Source organism: Piliocolobus tephrosceles, chromosome 2, assembly GCF_002776525.5.
Source record: "Piliocolobus tephrosceles isolate RC106 chromosome 2, ASM277652v3, whole genome shotgun sequence".
NCBI classification, from domain to species: Eukaryota; Metazoa; Chordata; class Mammalia; order Primates; family Cercopithecidae; genus Piliocolobus; species Piliocolobus tephrosceles.
The window spans coordinates 46,038,494-46,057,691 of NC_045435.1; the positions used below are offsets into that span (position 1 = coordinate 46,038,494).

Consider the following 19,198-nt stretch of genomic DNA (forward strand, 5'->3'; position numbering starts at 1 on the left):
ATTTTTTTCCCATCAGTCCTGTGGTTTTCATTGCACAAGTTGGCAAAGTGTGGGAATTTTCAGGAATGCATGTCACATTATAGCACAACTGACTTTCCTCTACTAAGCTAAGGTCCTCTCTAGTTAAGGTCCTCTCTAGTTCTAATCCCAAAGGACCTTGAAACGATCTTATACACTACCATTCTCCCCCATGTTACCCACTCTGTTCCAGCCAGCTCAACATCTCTGTCGCAAAGAAGAGCCTGCCAATGAATGGGCTGCGGGCAAAACCAGCCACTGGATAACTTTTGTTTGACTACCCAAAATTATTTTTTTTTTTAATTTTTTTCTTGAGACCAGGTCTTGCTCTGTCACCCAGGCTGGAGTGCAGTAGCATGATGTTGGCTCTTTACAACCTCCACCTCTCAGCCTCAAGTGATCCTCCCATCTCGGTCTCCCAAGTAACTGGGACTACAGACTCGTGCCACCACGCTTGGCTAATTCTTTTATTTTTTTGTAGAGATGACGTCTCATTATGTTGCCCAGGCTGGTCTTGAACTCCTGAGCTCAAGCGATCCACCTACATCAGCCTCCAAAGTGCTGGGATTACAGGTGTGAGCCACTGCACTCAGCCCCCTAAATTTTTTTTTAAAGAACTTTGCTAACATCTAAAAATTGAGTATTTCCCATAATCAAAATCAAATTTGTAGTTCTCTTGACAAACTGGAAGCTCAGGTCATCCTGGGCTCAAGTTCTCCCCATGGTGCCAGGTGGCTGGAGATGGGGGTTGGCTACCCTTTTAGATGTGGTAGCCTCTCCAGTTCATCCCTATCTTCACCTTGCCACCTTTCACTGTAAACATGGGAGACAGGGCTTGGTAGCTACAGACATGAATATGAATGCTTACTCTACTACTTTCCAGCTGTGTCAACTTGGAGCATTTACACAAGCCCTTGAGCTCCATTTATGAACCTATGAAAAAGGATGACTAGGAAAGTAAAACGATATGATGTGTGTGAAACTGCTTGGTACACTGCCCAGAACATGCCAGGACCTTGGTAAAGTATTTCTTCACTCTAAGCTCTCACATACTCCTTTCCTCACTCAGTCTTGTCTTATCCCTTTCATCTTATCAAATCGCTCCTGATGAAAAAGTCAAGACTTTTTACCATGGCTTACTCATTCTTTCATTCATTCCTCAAATATTTACTGAGGGTCTACTCTGTCAGACAGTGTATTAGATAGTGGCATATGAAGATGGCTCCTGCCCTCATGAAACTTTTAGTTCAGTCGAAGAGACTGGTAATATACAAGGAAACAAACCAGTCAGTAAACAATTTCAATTTATGGTACATGTTATGAGAGAAAAGACCAGGTTGGGGTAACCCTGAATAACAAAAGTACTTAACCTTAGAAAGAGAAGTCAGGGGGCTGGGTGCGGTGGCTCAATCCTGTAATCCCAGCAATCTGGGAGGCCGAGGCGGGCAGATCACGAAGTCAGGAGATCGAGACCATCCTGTCTAACACAGTGAAAACTCGTCTCTACTAAAAATACAAAAAATTAGCCAGGCGTGGTGGCAAGCACCTGCAGTCCCAGCTACTCGGGAGGCTGAGGCAGGAGAATGGCGTGAACCCGGTAGGTGGAGGTTGCAGTGAGCCAAGATCACGCCACTACACTCCAGCCTGGGTGACACAGCGAGACTCCACCTCAGAAAAAAAAAAAAAAAACAAAAAACAGAGAGAGAGGTCACGGAAAACCTCTGTGACAAGGTGACATTTAAGACAAGATTTGGGCTGGGTGGCACAGTAGCTAGTGCCTGTAATCCCAGTACTTTGGGAGGCCAAGGCGGGCGGATCACCTGAGATCAGGAGTTCAAGACCAGCCTGGTCAACATGGTGAAACTCTGTCTCTATTAAAAATACAAGATTAGCTGGGCATGGTGGCGCATGTCTGTAATCCCAGCTACTTGGGAGGCTAAGGCAGAAGAATCGCTTGAACCTGAGAGGCAGAAGTTGCAGTGAGCCAACACTGTGCCACTGTACTCCAGCCTGGGTGACAAGAGCGAAACGCCTTTAAAAAAAAATAAAATAAAATAAATAAATAAATAAATAAATAAATAAATAAATAAATAAATAAAAGGCCGGGCTCGGTGGCTCAAGCCTGTAATCCTAGCACTTTGGGAGGCCGAGACAGGCGGATCACGAGGTCAGGAGATCGAGACCATCCTGGCTAACACGGTGAAACCCCGTCTCTACTAAAAATACAGAAACTAGCCGGGCGAGGTGGCAGGCGCCTGTAGTCCCAGCTACTTGGGAGGCTGAGGCAGGAGAATGGCGTAAACCCGGGAGGCGGAGCTTGCAGTGAGCTGAGATCTGGCCACTGCACTCCAGCCCGGGCCACAGAGCGAGACTCGGCCTCAAAAAAAAAAATAAATAAATAAATAAATAAATAAATAAATAAATAAATAAATAAATAAATAAATAAAATAATAAGAATAAAGAAAAAGATTTAAGGCTGAGGAGACAGCAGCCAGATAAATGTTTAGCATTCCAGCAAAGAGAAATGTTCTGGCATATGGAAAGCCCTGGGAGGAACAAACTCCTAGGAACTGCTATCAGGCCCATGGACAACCAGCATGGCCCAGGAACCTAAAGAGGGAGGTGGGACGGCCCTGCTGCGAGTCTGGATTTCTTTCTGAGTACAATGAGAATCCCTTCAAGGGTCTGTCCCCCGACCCAAAACCAGCTCTTCAGATTTCCCATACTATTTATATACACATACCACCTGTCCACTCACATACCTACATATATACAATTTCCTATAACAAATATAGAATTCACATATAGAATATATATAAAGTTTATAAAACAGATCATATATTAGAGCATACCAAAAGATAATAGCAAAGATTATTAACTAAAAATAAAAAGGGTAGAAGGAACCTGCTTTAAAAAAGGTTTGCAAAAAGGTAAATAAATCCTGACCTTTGCGAAAAGGTAAATAAATCTTTTACTTAAGTATAAATCTTAGCTCATATGAATAGTTCTGAATTACTATTTTAATTTTTTGAGACAGGGTCTTGCTCTGTGGCCCAGGCTGGAGTGCAGTGGCATGATCACAGCTCACTGCAGCCTCAACTTCCGGGGCTCAAGCAACCCTCCCACCAAAGCCTCCCAAGTAGCTGGGACTACAGGAATGCATCACCATGTCTGGCTAATTTTTCAGTTTTTTTTTGTAGAGATACAATCTCACTTTGTTGCCCAGGCTGGTCTCAAACTCTTGGGCTCAAGTGATAAGCCTTCTTCAGCCTCCATAAGTGCTGGGATTACAAGTGTGAGCCACCATACCCAGCCTAAATGGAGGATATTAATCCAAATATATCAACAATCACTTTATGAATTGATCCACATTCACAATGAAAAGACAGATTGTCAGCTGGGTAAAAAAACAAGACTCTTATGAAATTATACAGGAAGTAGGAAAAAAATGGGAAAAAATCAAGACCCCAATACATATTGCCTACAGGAGACCCATTTTATATATAAAGACACAGACAGATGCAAAATAAAGTGATGGAGTAGCTGACGGTGCACATCTGTAGTCCCAACTACTTGAGAGGCTGAGGCAGAAGGACAGCTTGGGCTCAGGAGTTTGAAGTTGTAGTGCCCTACAATCCTGTCTGTGAATAGTAAATGCACTCCAGCCTGGGCAACAGAGCAAGACTCTCCTTAAAAAAAAAAAAAAAAGGCCGGGTGCGGTGGCTCACGCCTGTAATCCCAGCACTTTGGGAGGCCGAGGCAGGCAGATCACAAGGTCAGGAGATCGAGACCACGGTGAAACACCGTCTCTACTAAAAATACAAAAAATAGCCGGGCATGGTGGCGGGAGGCTGAGACGGGAGAATGGCGTGAACCCGGGAGGCGGAGCTTGCAGTGAGCCGAGATCGCACCACTGCACTCCAGCCTGGGCGACAGAGCCAGACTCCGTCTCAAAAAAAAAAAAAAAAGTTGGCCAGGCATGGTGGCCCACACGTGTAGTCCCAGCACTTTGGGAGGCTGAGGCAGGTGGATTGCTTGAGCTCAGAAGTTTGAGACCTGCCTTGGCAACATGGTGAAATCCCATCTCTATTAAAAAAACAAAACAAAACAAAACAAATCGTGTGTGTGTGTGTGTGTGTGTGTGTATCCAGGCATGGTGGTATGCGCCTGTAGCCCCAGCTACTTGGGAGGCGTAGATGAGAGGATGGCTTGAGCCTGTGAGGTAGAGGCTGCAATGAGCTGTGTTCACGCCATTGCACTCCAGCCTGGGTGACAGAGCAAGACCCTGTCTCAAAAAAAAAAAAAAAGAAAAGAAAAAAGAAGAAAAAGTGTCCAAACATAGAGAAAGTTACACCATGCTAGCAACCAACACTAATAAAAAGAAAGCTGGAGTAACTACAGTAATTTCAGACAAAGCGGACTTCAGAACAAGGAAAATAAAGATAAAGGGAAGTGGTACATAATAAGAAAGGGGTGGCTGGGCCTGGTGACTCAAGCCTGTAATCCCAGCACTTTGGGATTACAAAATACTCAGCTGAGGCAGGAGTATCACTTGAGGTCAGGAGTTCAAGACCAGCCTGGGCAATACAGCAAGACCCTGTCTCAAAAATTAATAAAAAGAAAGCAAGCAACCAAGAAAGCAAGCAAGAAAGCGGTTAATTCTCCAAAAAGACATAACAATATAAAACACATATGCAACTAACAACAGAGCATCTAAGTGAGGCAAAAAAACCTGATAAAATTGCAAGGAGAAAAACAGAGAAATCAATAGTTATAACTGGCTTTTTGATTCAGCTTGTTGAGATAACAATAAATCTTTGTCATCAATATATTATCCCTTCCTCCCAGCTTTTTGCCTACAAGCTTGATACACCTACCTTCTCTTTGTTCAAAGAGGTGAAAACACTCAATGGGCCAGAGGCAGGTTCAGAGCCCTAGGGAAGACAACTTCCCATAAGTGAATATCGATTAGTTAATAACAATATTAATAATAATAGTTATTATATAATTAGTACATATTGAACATTATTATGTGTCAGGCACCATTCTAAGCACTTTATAAGCAAGACCCCTTTGATTCTTCATAATAACTTCGTGAGGCAAATAACTACTATTATGTATATTTTCCAAATGAAGAAAGTGAGGCATTAAAATGTTAATTGACCAAGGTCAAAAAAGCTAAGTGGGGCACTGGAATTGACTTCAAGTAGAGGCCCTTGCTCTCAATCACAGTACTAAGATATGCGGCCTCTCAATTTGGAAGCAAATAAGTAATAAAATGGTACTTCATCTCAATAGTTTGAAACAACAGTTCAGGCTTTTGCTTTACATGTAAGTTGGTTAAATAAATGTAAGCATTTTTTATTTTTTTTTAAAGAATTGATGAAGTTGTATTGTATTTGATGCCTAAAAGGCACAACTCCTTAGTGAAACCCTTAGGAAGGTTTGTTTTTGGAAAGAGTTCAGGAAAGGCAGAGTTGCCTTTGGCAGATAGGTGGAACGAAGTGGGACTGGTGCAGGTACCTGAATGCGCTGAGGTGAGGCTACAGCAGAGTCGGTGGAGATTATCTGGATGCGTGGGGAGGGGCTGGTCATCCCTGGAGATTCCGGCCGAGAGGTCTGTGTACGTGTTACCTGTGGGCGAGAAGTGGGCTGGATCGTAAGGGGGTTCAGAATGATGCTCAGAGGTGGCCTGAAGACCATGCCTCTTGCTTTCACTGTGGCTTGGAGTGATAAACTTGTGTGGTTCTGAGGTTGGACCCAGAAGGATGACAAAGGAATCAATGAGATGTTGCTACAGGGTGCCCCCCAGGAAAATACAATCTTAAAACAGCTGTTCCTAATGTTGGAAATGCAAGAAGAAACCAAAGGAATTTGCAATTCTGCTCTGCACACTTTAATAAAGTAAAAACCTACCAAAATAACATTTTAAAGATGATCTTTGAATGTTATCCCTGTCTCCAAAGCCACCTGTAAAACATTCCTTTAATATGATGGTTTCCCAAGAAAGGCTCTCACAACACAGCAGGGGATGACAAACAAAACCGACATTACACTGAAAACTACTGGGATTAGTACTTATAAAAGGGTTCTGGTAATTTCTCAGCCCCAATGGGATGGAGCTGGGAAAAGCCTGTCAGGACCACAGGGTCTGAAATTTAGTCAATACTTATACCAAAGGCAAGGTTCAGGTGCTAGGTGGTCACCTAGATATTTGAAGTGGACAGATATAATTTTTTCTTGATAGAAAGTGTATTGTGGCTGGCTGTGGCGGCTCACACCTAAAATCCCAGCACTTTGGGAGGCTGAGGTGGGAGGATCACTTGAGGTCAGGAGTTAGAGACCAGCCTGACCAACATGGTAAAACCCTGTCTCTACTAAAAATACAAAATTAGCCAGGCATGGTGGCGTATGCCTGTAATCCCAGCTAGTAGGAAGGCTGAGACAGGAGAATTGCTTGAACCCGGGAGGCAGAGGTTGCAGTGAGCCAAGATCGCTCCACTGCACTCCAACCTGGGCGACAAGAGTGAAACTCTGTCTCCAAAAAAAAGAAAAAAGAAAAAAGAAAAAGGAAAACCCCCCCAAAACAAAAACACAATAATCAATTGTATTTTTATATATTAGCAATGAGCAATCTGAAAATGAAATTAAGGAAGCAATCCCACTGACCACGCATCAAAAAGGATAATATATTTAGAAATAAAATAAATTTCACAAAAGAAATGCAAGATTTGAATACTGAAAACTATAAAATATTGCCATGAGAAATTTAAAACACCTAAATAGGCCGGGCACGGTGGCTCACGAGGTCAGGAGATCGAGACCATTCTGGCTAACACAGTGAAACTCTGTCTCGACCAAAAATACAAAAAATTAGCCGGGCGAGGTGGTGGGCGCTTATATCCCCAGCTACTAGGGAGGCTGAGGCAGGAGAATGGTGTGAACCTGGGAGGCAGAGCTTGCAGTGAGCTGACACTGCGCCACTGCTCTCCAGCCTGGGTGACAGAGCAAGATTCCGTAAAAAACAGAAACAAAAACAAAAACCCTAAATAAACAGAGACATTTGTGTTCATGGATTGTAAAACTTAATATTGTTAAGATGGTGATATTCCCCAAATTGATCTACAGATTCAATGTAATCCCTATCAAAATTTCAGGTGCTTTTTTGCATAAATTGACAAAATGATCCTAAAATTAATATGGGAATGAATGTGACCTAGAATATTCAAAACAATCTTGAAAAAGAATGAAGTTGGAGGACTCACACTTCCTTATTTCAAAACTTATTTACAAAGCTACAGAAGTTAACACCGTGTGGAATCCAGCAATCACACTTCTGGGTTATTTACCCAAAAGATTTGAAATCAGTTTGTCGAAGAGATGTCTGCATTCCCATGTTCTTTGCAGCACTGTCTGCAATAGCCAAGTTACATAATCATCCAATATGTCCATCAACAGATGAATGAAGAAAATGTGGTATATACACACAATGGAATACTATTCAGCCTTTAAAAAGAAGGAAATTCGGTCATTTCTGACAACACGGATGGAATTGGAGAACATTATGGTAACTGAAATAGGCCAGGCACAGAAAGACAAATACCACATGTTCTCACTTAAATGCAAAATCTAAAAGAATCAAACTCATAAAACCGGAGTAAAATGGTAGTTACAGAGGCTGAGGGGCAGGGGGAATGGGGAGATGAAAGGTCAAAAGGTACAAAATCTCAGACAGGAGGAATACTTTTATTTTTTTTTAGATCTATTGCACAGCATGGCGAATATAGTTAATAAAAGGCTAGTGTACATTTCAAAATTGCTAAGAGTAAATTTCAAATGTTCTCATGGCAAAAATAAGTATTTAAGGTGATGGATATGTTAATGAGCTTGATTTAATTTTTACACATTGTACTCATAGATCATAACATCACTTTGTACTGTAAATATATGCAATTATAAACTCAATTTGTAACTTATAAAAAAATTGCAGTACTGGTATAAAGACAAGACATACAGACCAAAGGAATATAACAGAGAACGCAGAAATAAACTCTCACGTGTATGTTCAAATTTGAGAAAGGTGCCACAATAATTCAATAGGCAAAGAACAGTCTTTGACAAATGGTGATGGGACAAGTGGAAATCAAACGCAGGGGAACAAATCTGGACACCTACCTTGCACTATTATAAAAAAAAAAAAATCAAAATGGATTAAAGATCTACATGTAAGAGTTAAAACTATAAAACTCTCAGAAAACACAGGTGTAAATTTTTGTGAACTTGAATTAGGTGATTCTTAGATGACACCAAAAGCAAAAGTAGCACAAGAAAAATTAGAAAATAATCATCAAAACTAGAAACTTTTTTTGGGGGGACAAGATCTCTTACTCTGTCACCTGTGCTGGAGTGCAGTAGCACAATTATGGCTTACTGCAGCCTCATCCTCCTGGGCCCAAGCAATCCTCCCAACTCAGCTTCCTGAGGAGCTAGGATGACAGGTGTGTGCCACCATGCCCGGCTAATTTAATTTATTTTGTTGTTTTGTTTCTGAGATGGAGTTTCACTCTTGTTGCCCAGGCTGGAGTGCAATGGTGCAATCTCAGCTCACTGCAACCTCTGCCTCCTGGGTTCAAGTGATTCTCCTGCCTCAATCTCCCAAATAGCTGAGATTAAAGGCATGAGCCACCACACCCGGATAATTTTGTATCCTTAGTAGAGTCGGAGTTTCTTCATTTTGGTCAGGCTGGTCTCCAACTCCCGACCTCAGGAGATCCACCCGCCCTCGGCCTCCCAAAGTGCTGGGATTACAGGCGTAAGCCACCGTGCCCGGCCGTAAAAAAATTTTTTTTTGTTTTTTGAGACAGGGACTCACTCCTGGATGCCCAGGCCAGAATGCAGGGGCATGATCTTGGTTCACTGCAGCCTCAACCTTCCAGGCTCAAGTGATCTGCCCACCTCACGCCCCCAAGTAGCTGGGACTATGGGCGTGCACCACCTAATTTTAAATTTTTTTGCAGAGATGAGGTCTCCCTATGTTGCCCAGGCTTGTCTCCAACTCCTGGTTAAAGTGATCCTTCCTCATTGGCCTCCCAAAGTGTTGGGATTACAGGTGTGAGCCAGCATACCTGAACCCAAATTAATGAGTTTTGTGTCTCAAAAGACACCATTGAGAAAGTGAAAAGACCACCTATAAAATGGGGGGAAAACAGTGCAAATCATGTATCATTACAACTTAATAACAAAAAGACAAAAATCCCAATTTAAAAATGGGCAAAGAGTTAAGACATTTATCCTAGAAGATATACAAATGGCCAATAAGCACAGGAAAAGATGTTTAAAGGTCATTAGTTGTTAGAGAAATGCAAATCAAGACCACAATGAGATATCACTTCATATCCATTAGGATGGCTACAATGTAAAAGATAGACAATAACAAGTATTGGTGAAAATGTGGAGACAGGAACCTTCATACACTACTGGTAGTAATGTAGAATGGTACAGTTACTTTGGAAAACAGTCTGGCTGTTCCTCAAAGGGTAAACAGAGAGTTGCCATGGGACCCATAATTTCACTCCTAGGTATATACTCAAGACAAAGAAAAACATATGTATACACAAAAGCTTGTATACAAATGTTCACAGCATCATTAGTGATAACAGGTAAAAATTAGAAACAACTCAAATATCTCTCAAATGATGAATGGATAAATAAAACATGGTATATCCATGTAATGGAACATTATTTGGCAATAAAAAGGAATGAAGTGCTGATACATGCTACAACATGGAAGAATCAGCCACAAAAGACCACCATTATATCGCATGATTTATTTATTTAAAATGTCCAGAATGGGCAAATCCACGGAGACAGAAAGTAGATCAGTGGTTGCCCAGGTGATAGGGGAATGGAAGTAGCAAGAATAATTGTTAAGAGATGTGGGTTTTTTACTGGGGGCACGATGAAAATATTCTGGATTTAGACAGTGGTGATGGTTGCATACTCTTGTGAATGTACTAAAATCCACTAAGCTGTCCATTTTAAAAAAATGAATTTTATGGTATGTGAATTATTATCTCAATTTGATAAAATATTATCAATTAATTCATTACTGGGCTATTAAATTTTTTTCTTTCATAAGCATACATTTTAACACAACAAATTCACTACAATGAAGTCCACAGAATCCCACATTTTTACAGTGACTTTTAGCTTAAAAAATATGTATTAGCTCTCTCTTCACTAAGAAATAGGCAGGACAAGCACAACCATTTTATAGGAGGTATGGTGAGGCTCAGATCCTGCAAGGTATGTCTCCCAGGATCATGTACACATAATGGCTGGCTCTGTTTATTTGTAACTGAAAAGAAAAAGCTGGCCACTTTATCAGAGTATATTCATTGAATCCTTTAACAATGAACATTTAAATTTTTGGTTGAGTCTATTAGTTTGCAAGTTAATTCTGACAGTTTCAGATACATTTACGTGTTGTTTAAAGATAGGAATATGTTTTGAGAAATGTGTCATTAGGTCATTTCATCGTGTGAACACGACAGCGTGCACTTACACAAACCTAGATGGCATACCTACACATCTAGGCTATGTGGTATGGCCTATTGCCCCTAGGCTACAAACTTGTACAGCATGTGACTGTGGTGAATACTATAGCCAACTATAACACAATGGTAAGTATCTGTGTATCTAAACATAGAAAGGGTACAGTCAAAATGCAGTTATAATCTTATGGGACTATCTTCCTTCCTATAGGCACTCCGGCACTGACAGAAATGTCATTATATGGTTCACATTTGGTTTGTGACTGTATTGAGAATTCTTCACTGGCAGAATAATAGGCCAAATTTTGGCTCACGTCCTTACTTTACTTGCAAGAAGTTTTAAAGTCATCATCATTATTGGAGTACCCCAGGCTATGGAATCTGACAGACCTGGACTTTGAAACTTGTACTATCACCTTAAACAAGTCATTTAAACCCCTAACCAGGCGCGGTGGCTCACGCCTGTAATCCCATCACTTTGGGAGGCCGAGGAGGGCAGATCATGAGGTCAGGAGATAGAGACCATCCTGGCTAACATGGTGAAACCCCATCTCTACTAAAAATACAAAAAATTAGCTGGGCGTGGTGGCAGGCGCCTGTAGTCCCAGCTACTCGGGAGGCTGAGGCAGGAGAATGGTGTGAACCTGGGAGGCAGAGGTTACAGCAAGCTGAGATCGCGCCACTGCACTCCAGCCTGGGGGACAGAGCGAGACTCTGTCTCAAAAAATAAATAATATATAAATAAATCTTCTAATAGCGAATATGTGAAACTTCAAAATTTCCTCAAATTCAACATGGACATATTGTTACTACTTTATGGCACTGGTGTGAAAGTTAATGAATAATAAGTTAAACATTAGTTACCTTCAGCAAATGGTTAACTGATACTGTCATAAACCCTCTGAAAATTTTTCTAAACCTAAGTTATAAACACTACATAAGTGTCTTTGGTACACATAATAAAATGTGCTAATGTGTCTCTCAAACAGAAAATTCTTTGTATTTTATTTTAAAATATAATATTAAATCCAACCTCATATCATATATAAAAATTAAAAAACACAGGTGCAAATCCTCATGACCTTGGATTAGGCAATGGTTTCTTAATATATTACACTTGAAACAAAAGCAACAACAACAAAATACATAAAATGGGTTTTACCAACATTAAAATCTTTTGTGCTTCAAGACAATTAAGAAAGTGAAAAAGAAAATGGATAGAATGGGAGAAAATAATTCTCAAATCATATATTTGATAAGGGACTTGTATTCAGAATACATATGAAGAACCCTTATAACTCAATGAGAAGAAGACAAAAACCAATTACAAATGATCAAAGGGGTTGAACAGACATTTCTCCAAAGAAGATATACAAAATGGCCAATAAGCACTTGAAAAAATATTCAACATCACTGGAAATACAAATCAAAACCACAATGAGATACCACTTCACACCCACTAGGGATGGCTACAATAAAAAAGATGCAGGATAACAAATGTTAGCAAGGTTGAGGAGAAACCAGATCCTTCATATACAGCTGGTGGGAACATAAAATGGTGCAGTCACTTTGAAAAACACTCTGGCAGTTCCTCAAAAGTTTGAAAATAGTTACTATTTGACCAGCAATTCCACTTTTAGGTGTGTACACACACACACACACACACACACACACACACACACACGTAATGAAAACGTGTTCACAGAAAAACTGGTACACAATGCTCATAGCATTATTCCTAATAGCCAAAAAGTGAAAACACCCAAGTCCATTAAATGATGAATAGATAAAATGTGGTGTATCCATACAATGGCATATTATTTGGCAATAATGAAGTACTGGTACATGCTACAACATGGATAAGCCTTAAAGACATTATGCTAGGTAAAAGAAGCCAGTCACAAAAGACCATATATGATTCAATTTATATGAAATGTCCAGAACAAATACAAAGATAGAAAGCAAATTAGCAGTTGCCTAGGGCTGGGGGGTGACAGCTAAGGAGTATGGGGTTTTTTTTGACAGGGTAATGAAGATGTTCTGGAATTACGTATTAGTGATGGCTGCACAATATTGTAAATACGCTAAAAGCCACAGAATTGTACACTTTAAATAGGTGAACTGCCAGCCTGGGCAACATAGTGAATTTGGTCTCTAGTAAACAATTTTAAAAACTAGCTGGGTTTGATGGCGTGTGTCTGTGGTCTCAGCTGCTTAGGAGGCTGAGGTGGGAGACTCACTTGAGCCCGGAGAGTTGAAGCTGCAGTGAGCTATGATTGTGCAACTTCACTCCAGCCTGGGTGACAGAATGACAACCTATCTCAAAAAAACAAAGAATTGTATGGTATATGAATTATATCTTAATAGAGCTGTGATTTTTTCTTTTTTTTTTTTAGAGACAGAGTCTTGCTCTGTCACCCAGGCTGAAGTGGCACAATCATAGCTCACTGCAGCCTGGAACTCCTGGGCTCAAGCGATCCTCCTATCTCGGTCTCCTGAGTAGCTGGGACTACAGGTACACTCCACCACAGCTAGCTACTTTTTTTTTTTAAGAATGAATAGGCTGGGTGTGGTGGCTCACATCAGTAGTCACAGCACTTTGGGAGGCTGAGGCGGGTGGATCACGAGGTCAAGAGATCAAGATCATCCTGGTCAACATAGTGAAACTCTGCCTCTACTAAAAATACAAAAATTATCTGGGCGTGGTGGCACGCACCTGTAGTCCCAGGTGCTCCAGAGGCTGCGGCAGGAGAATCGCTTAAACCCGGGAGGTGGAGGTTGCAGTGAGCTGAGATTGCACCACTGCACTCCAGCCTGGCAAGAGAGTGAGACTCTGTCTTAAAAAAAAGAATAAACAACAATAACAAATTCAATCCATGGTGTAAGGGGTTGGGATAGAGGTCATCTTTAAGGAAGAGGGTGCAGGTAATGATTGGGAGAGGGGCATAAGGAGAGCTTCTGGGCTGCAGGAAATTTCTATTCTGTTCTTAACCTGGGTGGTGAGTACATGGAAATGTTTTCTCTGTGATAATTCATTGTGTTATAAACTGATGAATTTTAAACTTAGGTATGTTATACTACAATAAAAAGTGTTTTTTTTTTTTTTTTTAAATCAGTGCACAGATGAGGGGATAAAAAACCAAAAATTTAAAAACCCTATTCAAGAAGTATTTAACATATCTCAGAAACTTTTCTATGTCATTAAGACAAAGTGACAGTGGTCTATGCTTTACTTGAACCTAGTAAGCACTCACTCTGTGCCACGTTGGGGGTTGTGTGCACAGGGCAACCAGATGTGGCCCTGCCTCTAAGCCGCTGTGGAGGACGAACAGCTACCGGAAAGCACAGGTTGGGTGCTGAGACTGCTATTCCTTGGCTTTGCTACCTTCCCTGAGCTACAGTTTAAACTCCCTGGATTTTGGCTTCCTCACCTGTTCAGCGATACACTTGCAAATTTTATTTATTCCCTTGATATGAGAAGCCCTCAAGACGCTTTACCTGAGAGGGGGCATGGGTCATATTGGCAATGGGCTCCCTGTAGACTCAGTAATAAATTTAGAGTGAGTGAACAGCCCTGAGATTCAGTGAAAAGACGATTAACTCTGGAAGTGACAGGTTAATCAGAAAATGTTTGGGAACCCCTACTCCTGAAGCCATTAGAAAAAAGGTATGTTTAGGCTGGGCGCGGTGGCTCAAGCCTGTAATCCCAGCACTTTGGGAGGCCGAGATGGGTGGATCACGAGGTCAGGAGATCGAGATCATCCTGGCTAATATGGTGAAACCACGTCTCTACTAAAAATACAAAAAACTAGCCGGGCGAGGTGGCGGGCGCCTGTAGTTCCAGCTACTCAGGAGGCTGAGGCAGGAGAATGGCGTAAACCCAGGAGGCGGAGCTTGCAGTGAGCTGAGATCTGGCCACTGCACTCCAGCCTGGGCAACAGAACGAGACTCCGTCTCAAAAAAAAAAAAAAAAAGAAAAAAGAAAAAAGAAAAAAGGTATGTTCTAGTGGCACCAGAGGCAGTTGAGATATGGTCTTGCATGAAGGCAAAGTGATGTTATGATGGACTGCTAAGAAATTATTGCAAGTATATGAATTTAGAGTCTGATAATTATGAACAGACATCAAGGCAGGAAATTTACTTTTTTTCCTGAAACATTTCTTTTTTTTGAGATGGCGTTTTGCTCTTGTCACCCAGGCTGGAGTGTAGTGATGCAACTTCGGCTCACTGCAACCTCCGCCTCGCAGGTTCAAGCGATTCTCCTGCCTCAGCCTACCGAGCAGCTGGGATTACAGGCACCCACCACGATGTCTGACTAATTTTTGTATTTTTAGTAGAGACGGGGCTTCACTACGTTGGCCAGGCTGGTGTCGAACTCCTGACCTCAGGTGATCCGCCTGTCTTGGCCTCCCAAAGCACTAGGATTACAGATGTGAGCCACCATGCTTGGCCTTTTTTTCCAGAAATATTTTATTGAGACTCATCAGCACAGCAATAAAAAGTCAGTTTGGTAAAAAGGAAATAAAAATATTAGATGCATTTCTGACTAGTTGAAATATCTCCTTTCTATTTTTTCCTGCCTAGCACCTCAGTGCCTAATGTCAGTTTTGGCCTTTGCCTTACCCTATTTTCTACCCCTTTAAGCTGCTCAAGTTGCAAAGGATAGGATCACTTAGTTTACACTGTATAAATGCCAGACAACACGTAGGTGTGTGTTATACCTTGGTTAGGGCCACTTTACCTTGACAGGAAAACTGCCAGTTCAAAGGACTCAATTAAAACCATGGGCAAGCTCAGTGTGAAATGTCTTTAGACACAGGCCTTCCAAGGCATGGTCTCCAACTCATACTTAAAGGGTAAAATCATCTGTTCCATTTCACATCCTTTCTAAAGGTAACCATGCTTGCCGAACACAGAAATGTTTTACTGAACACTAAAGAGTTTAATAAAAGCCATGCTCCTCTGGCCAGCCTTTCCTGACACCCCTCAGGTTAATACAAATGCCCTCCTCTGGGCTCCCACAGTCCCTGCACCTTAGTACTCTCCACAGAGCACCAGGACATTTTCTATTTCTCTGTTTATTCCCAAGGCCAGGCACATATTAGGCCCACAATGAATGCTTAGTGAATGAACACTTAGGGAATGAATACCTTTGGGGATGAATAAGCAGTCACTGTCTTCCAGTCTTTGATCCTGGGACTCCGCCTGGACTTTGCTTTACCCTACTCCTGTGCCTGTCTGCTAATTAGACACCCTGGAGGTACAGCACAACACCTGCCTTGGCAGTTCATTATATAAACCAAGGAGTATTGGCTTCCACCGACACAGGTGGGTTTATCAGGCTGTTGAAGAAGTTCATACATTTTCACCCTGGAATGAGAACGTCCTCTATTCCACAATGGCATGACATTGCTTTGACAGCAGGGTTTTTGTTGTTGTTGTTGTTTGTTTTATAAAGAAATAATTGTCAGGAAAAATTTCTGAGGTTTACATGCAATCACTTGCTGAAAAATGAACATCCAGGCTGAAGATGATGCTCATAGGCCAGGTGCAGTGGCTCACGCCTATAATCACAGCAGTTTGGGAGGGTGAGGAAGGAAGATCACTTGAAGCCAGGAGTTTGAGTACCAGCCTGGACAACACTGCAAGACCCCATCCCTACTAAAAATCAAAAACATTATCCAGGCCTGGTGGCACATGCCTGTAGTCCCAGCTGCTTAGGAGGCTGAGGCGGAAGAAGCACTTGAGCTCAGGAGTTTGAGGCTACAGTGGCAGTAAGTTATGATGGCACCACTGTGCTCCAGCCTGGGCAATGGAGCAAGACCTTATCTCAAAAAAAAAAAGGGGGGGATTAAAAAAAGAAAAAGATGCTCATATCATTGAATTAATGTGCAATATTAAGAGTTTCTAAATCTATAATTTATTCTGGATTTTGGCTACAAAAATTCTTATGGGTTATTAATAGGATAACAGAGTTACACTCTGTGAAAACACAGATTGTGCAGATCTAGTGTTACAAATTTCAAACAGGAACTCAGTACTTCTTAACATTCCAGTGAAATCATGAACAATGTAAATGCTTAAGTAGGGTAAAGGGTGTCAGGCAGGAGACACCTCCAGCTTGAACTGAAATGTACCACATAACCTTCACTAGTTTATTTCAAAGGACCATTAAATAGTAAGTGTGTTGAAGGGCCAATGGGCAAAGAGATTAACCCCCTTTGTGCAACAACTTGCATCAGCGAGAAGAATCCATAGGAGGCTGCTGGCTTTTACGTGCAGTTCCAGTCCTCAAAGGACTAGAACCTTACAATAACAGTGTTAAGTAAAGAACTACTTCTCTTGATGATATATATATCCAGCTCTTCTTTACAGTAAAGCCAATGAGGGAATGAAATCTAAATATTATAAACCAGCATCATTTATATCAGGATTAGACAGTTTTGAATTTTACAGTTGGTAATAGAGATTTTAAAAAGATAAAACTTAGCGCTAAATTTCTTGTCACAAAAAAACAAAAACCCCGAGTCAACAACCACTCCCCACAATTATGTAAAACAATGAGATATTCAAGAGCAATATGGTTCATAAACTGTTCACAGGCTGATTAACCTGCCAAAAACAACAAACAACTTTTGCCCCACCTAAATTTACCCAGCATATTCAAATACAAGTTCCTATGAAGAAACAATTTGCTAGGAGCTTCGCATAGCAAGGCATTAAATTGAATTTCTTCAAATATACAATAGGTGTCTAAATCCACTGCTATTATACCAACTGCTGTAAAAATAAGTGCCTACTGAAATACACTGCATTACAGGGAGGCTTCTCTCAGACACACAGGGAAAGAGAATAGACTTCGATACTGCAGTCTTGTTTTCTTTAGGACACTCACACTTACCATGCCAATGGCTCCCTGCAGCTTTATTTATATTTTTTCTCAGCAACCTCCCAGGCCAAAGGTTGGTTGAGGGAACTCACCGGCATTTGCTTTCAAACCCTGCCAGTGCAGATTCCATTCACCAAAACCAGACAGGGCTGTTTAAAGATGCCCTCTCTGTGACCCAGCTCTGCGGAAGGTCAAGTACACTATCACTGCCTGTAACCAAGGAAGCAAAATCGACGTGTTCTTGCTGTTTTGCCAGCTGCTGAAACAGTTTGTCTAATAATATGACTAATTGCTTCTAGGGAAGATGTACTCTGCTTTACAAAGTTCTCCCTTCACCTAGATTGTTGACATTGTTAAACTCTCTCTCCCTCCACCCCTTTCCCCTTAAAGATCACCTTTCCTCAACTGAAAGTTCACAAGAATGTTACCATGGAGTCCAACCAACTCAAAACATTTTTAAACCTACAAGGAGAGGAGGGAAGACTTGGAAAGCCCAGAAACACCACGTTCTGCATATAGCATCTTCAACCTAACAGTGCAGTAATCTAATATTCTTCTTCTTTTTATTAAATAAAGACAAGGTCTGGCTCTGTCACTCAGGCCGCAGTGCCAGTGGTGCAATCATGGCTCACTGCAGCCTTGACCTCCTGGGCTGAAGTGATCCTCCTGCCTCAGCCTCTCAGAGTAGCCAGGACTACAGGTATGTGCCACCACACCCAGTAATTTTCTTCTTTTTTTTTTTTGTTTTGAGATGGAGTCTTGCTCTTGTCGCCCAGGCTGAAGTGCAATGGTGCAATCTCAGCTCACTGTAACCTCCACCTCCTGGGTTCAAGCGATTCTCCTACCTCCACCTCTTGAGTAGCTGGGATTACACGTGCCCGCCACCACACCCTGCTAATTTTGTATTTTTAGTAGAGACGGGGTTTCACCATGTTGGCCAGGCTGGTCTCAAGCTCCTGACCTCAGGTGATCCGCCTGCCTCAGCCTCCCAAAGTGTTGGGATTACAGGTGTGAACCACCGCACCAGGCCAAATTTTTTCTTTAATTTAGTTTTTGTAGACACAGGGCCTCACTATGTTGCACAGGCTGATATTCGAACTCATGTGATCCTTCCACCTGGGCCTCTCAAAGCACTGGAATTACAGGTGTGAGCTACCATGCCTGGCCCTAATATTCTTAAAGATAGGAGGTCTTTGCAAGTTCCTCTTTCACTTAAAGTGCAGGCAAGAATATACGGACTGTATTACATACAAAAGACCCACAAGAACAAAACTGGGCTCATTTAACCATATTCACCCAACATGCACCAGGCATATGAATACAGGATTGAGTTCTGGACTCAGAAGCCTCTCATTCTTGCAGGAAGATGGGCATATGTAGTCAGAGCAAATGAAGAACACTATAATAGGTCCATAGAATGACTTCAAGTCTAAGTCCCATCCCTTCCCCAAAGCCACTGAGGGGATGGAACTCCTGAATTCACAGTGCATTAGTGGTGAGGCTGAAACTAACACCTAGGTTTTCTGGTTTTGAGACAAGAGCACCTGCCGCTAAGGCAGGCTGCAGCCCCATGATGGACATGGGGACTCACTACTTGGTTTTTATACCTCGACAACTGATATGAAGTGAATGCTGACCAATCGGCAAAAACAAACAAAACAAAAGCCTAGGGGAAGAGTAGGAGGAAAGAGGTGTTACAGATATTTACTTTTACAGAGGGTGGAGAAGGAGGCTGAAA

The 19,198-nt window shown here is 41.6% G+C and overlaps 1 protein-coding gene across 9 annotated transcripts in view; it reads right to left on the reverse strand.

The window, feature by feature from the left end:
* NR2C2 (nuclear receptor subfamily 2 group C member 2) overlaps nucleotides 1-19,198 on the reverse strand; it is a 95,565-nt gene that overhangs the window by 33,158 nt on the left and 43,209 nt on the right. For 6 of the 9 annotated variants that reach the window (XR_004228837.1, XM_023216095.3, XM_023216105.2 and 3 more), the window contains 2 exons: nucleotides 5,542-5,652; nucleotides 4,896-4,952 (listed from right to left, as the gene is read on the reverse strand). Coding sequence is in view for 7 of the 9 variants with exons in the window: in XM_023216085.3 (XP_023071853.1) it covers nucleotides 4,896-4,952; nucleotides 5,542-5,652 (168 nt within the window). In the remaining 2 variants the exon portion in view is untranslated. The remainder of the gene's footprint in view (nucleotides 1-4,895; nucleotides 4,953-5,541; nucleotides 5,653-19,198) is intronic. The other 3 variants (XR_004228838.1, XM_023216115.3, XM_031935163.1) reach the window with 1 other exon arrangement.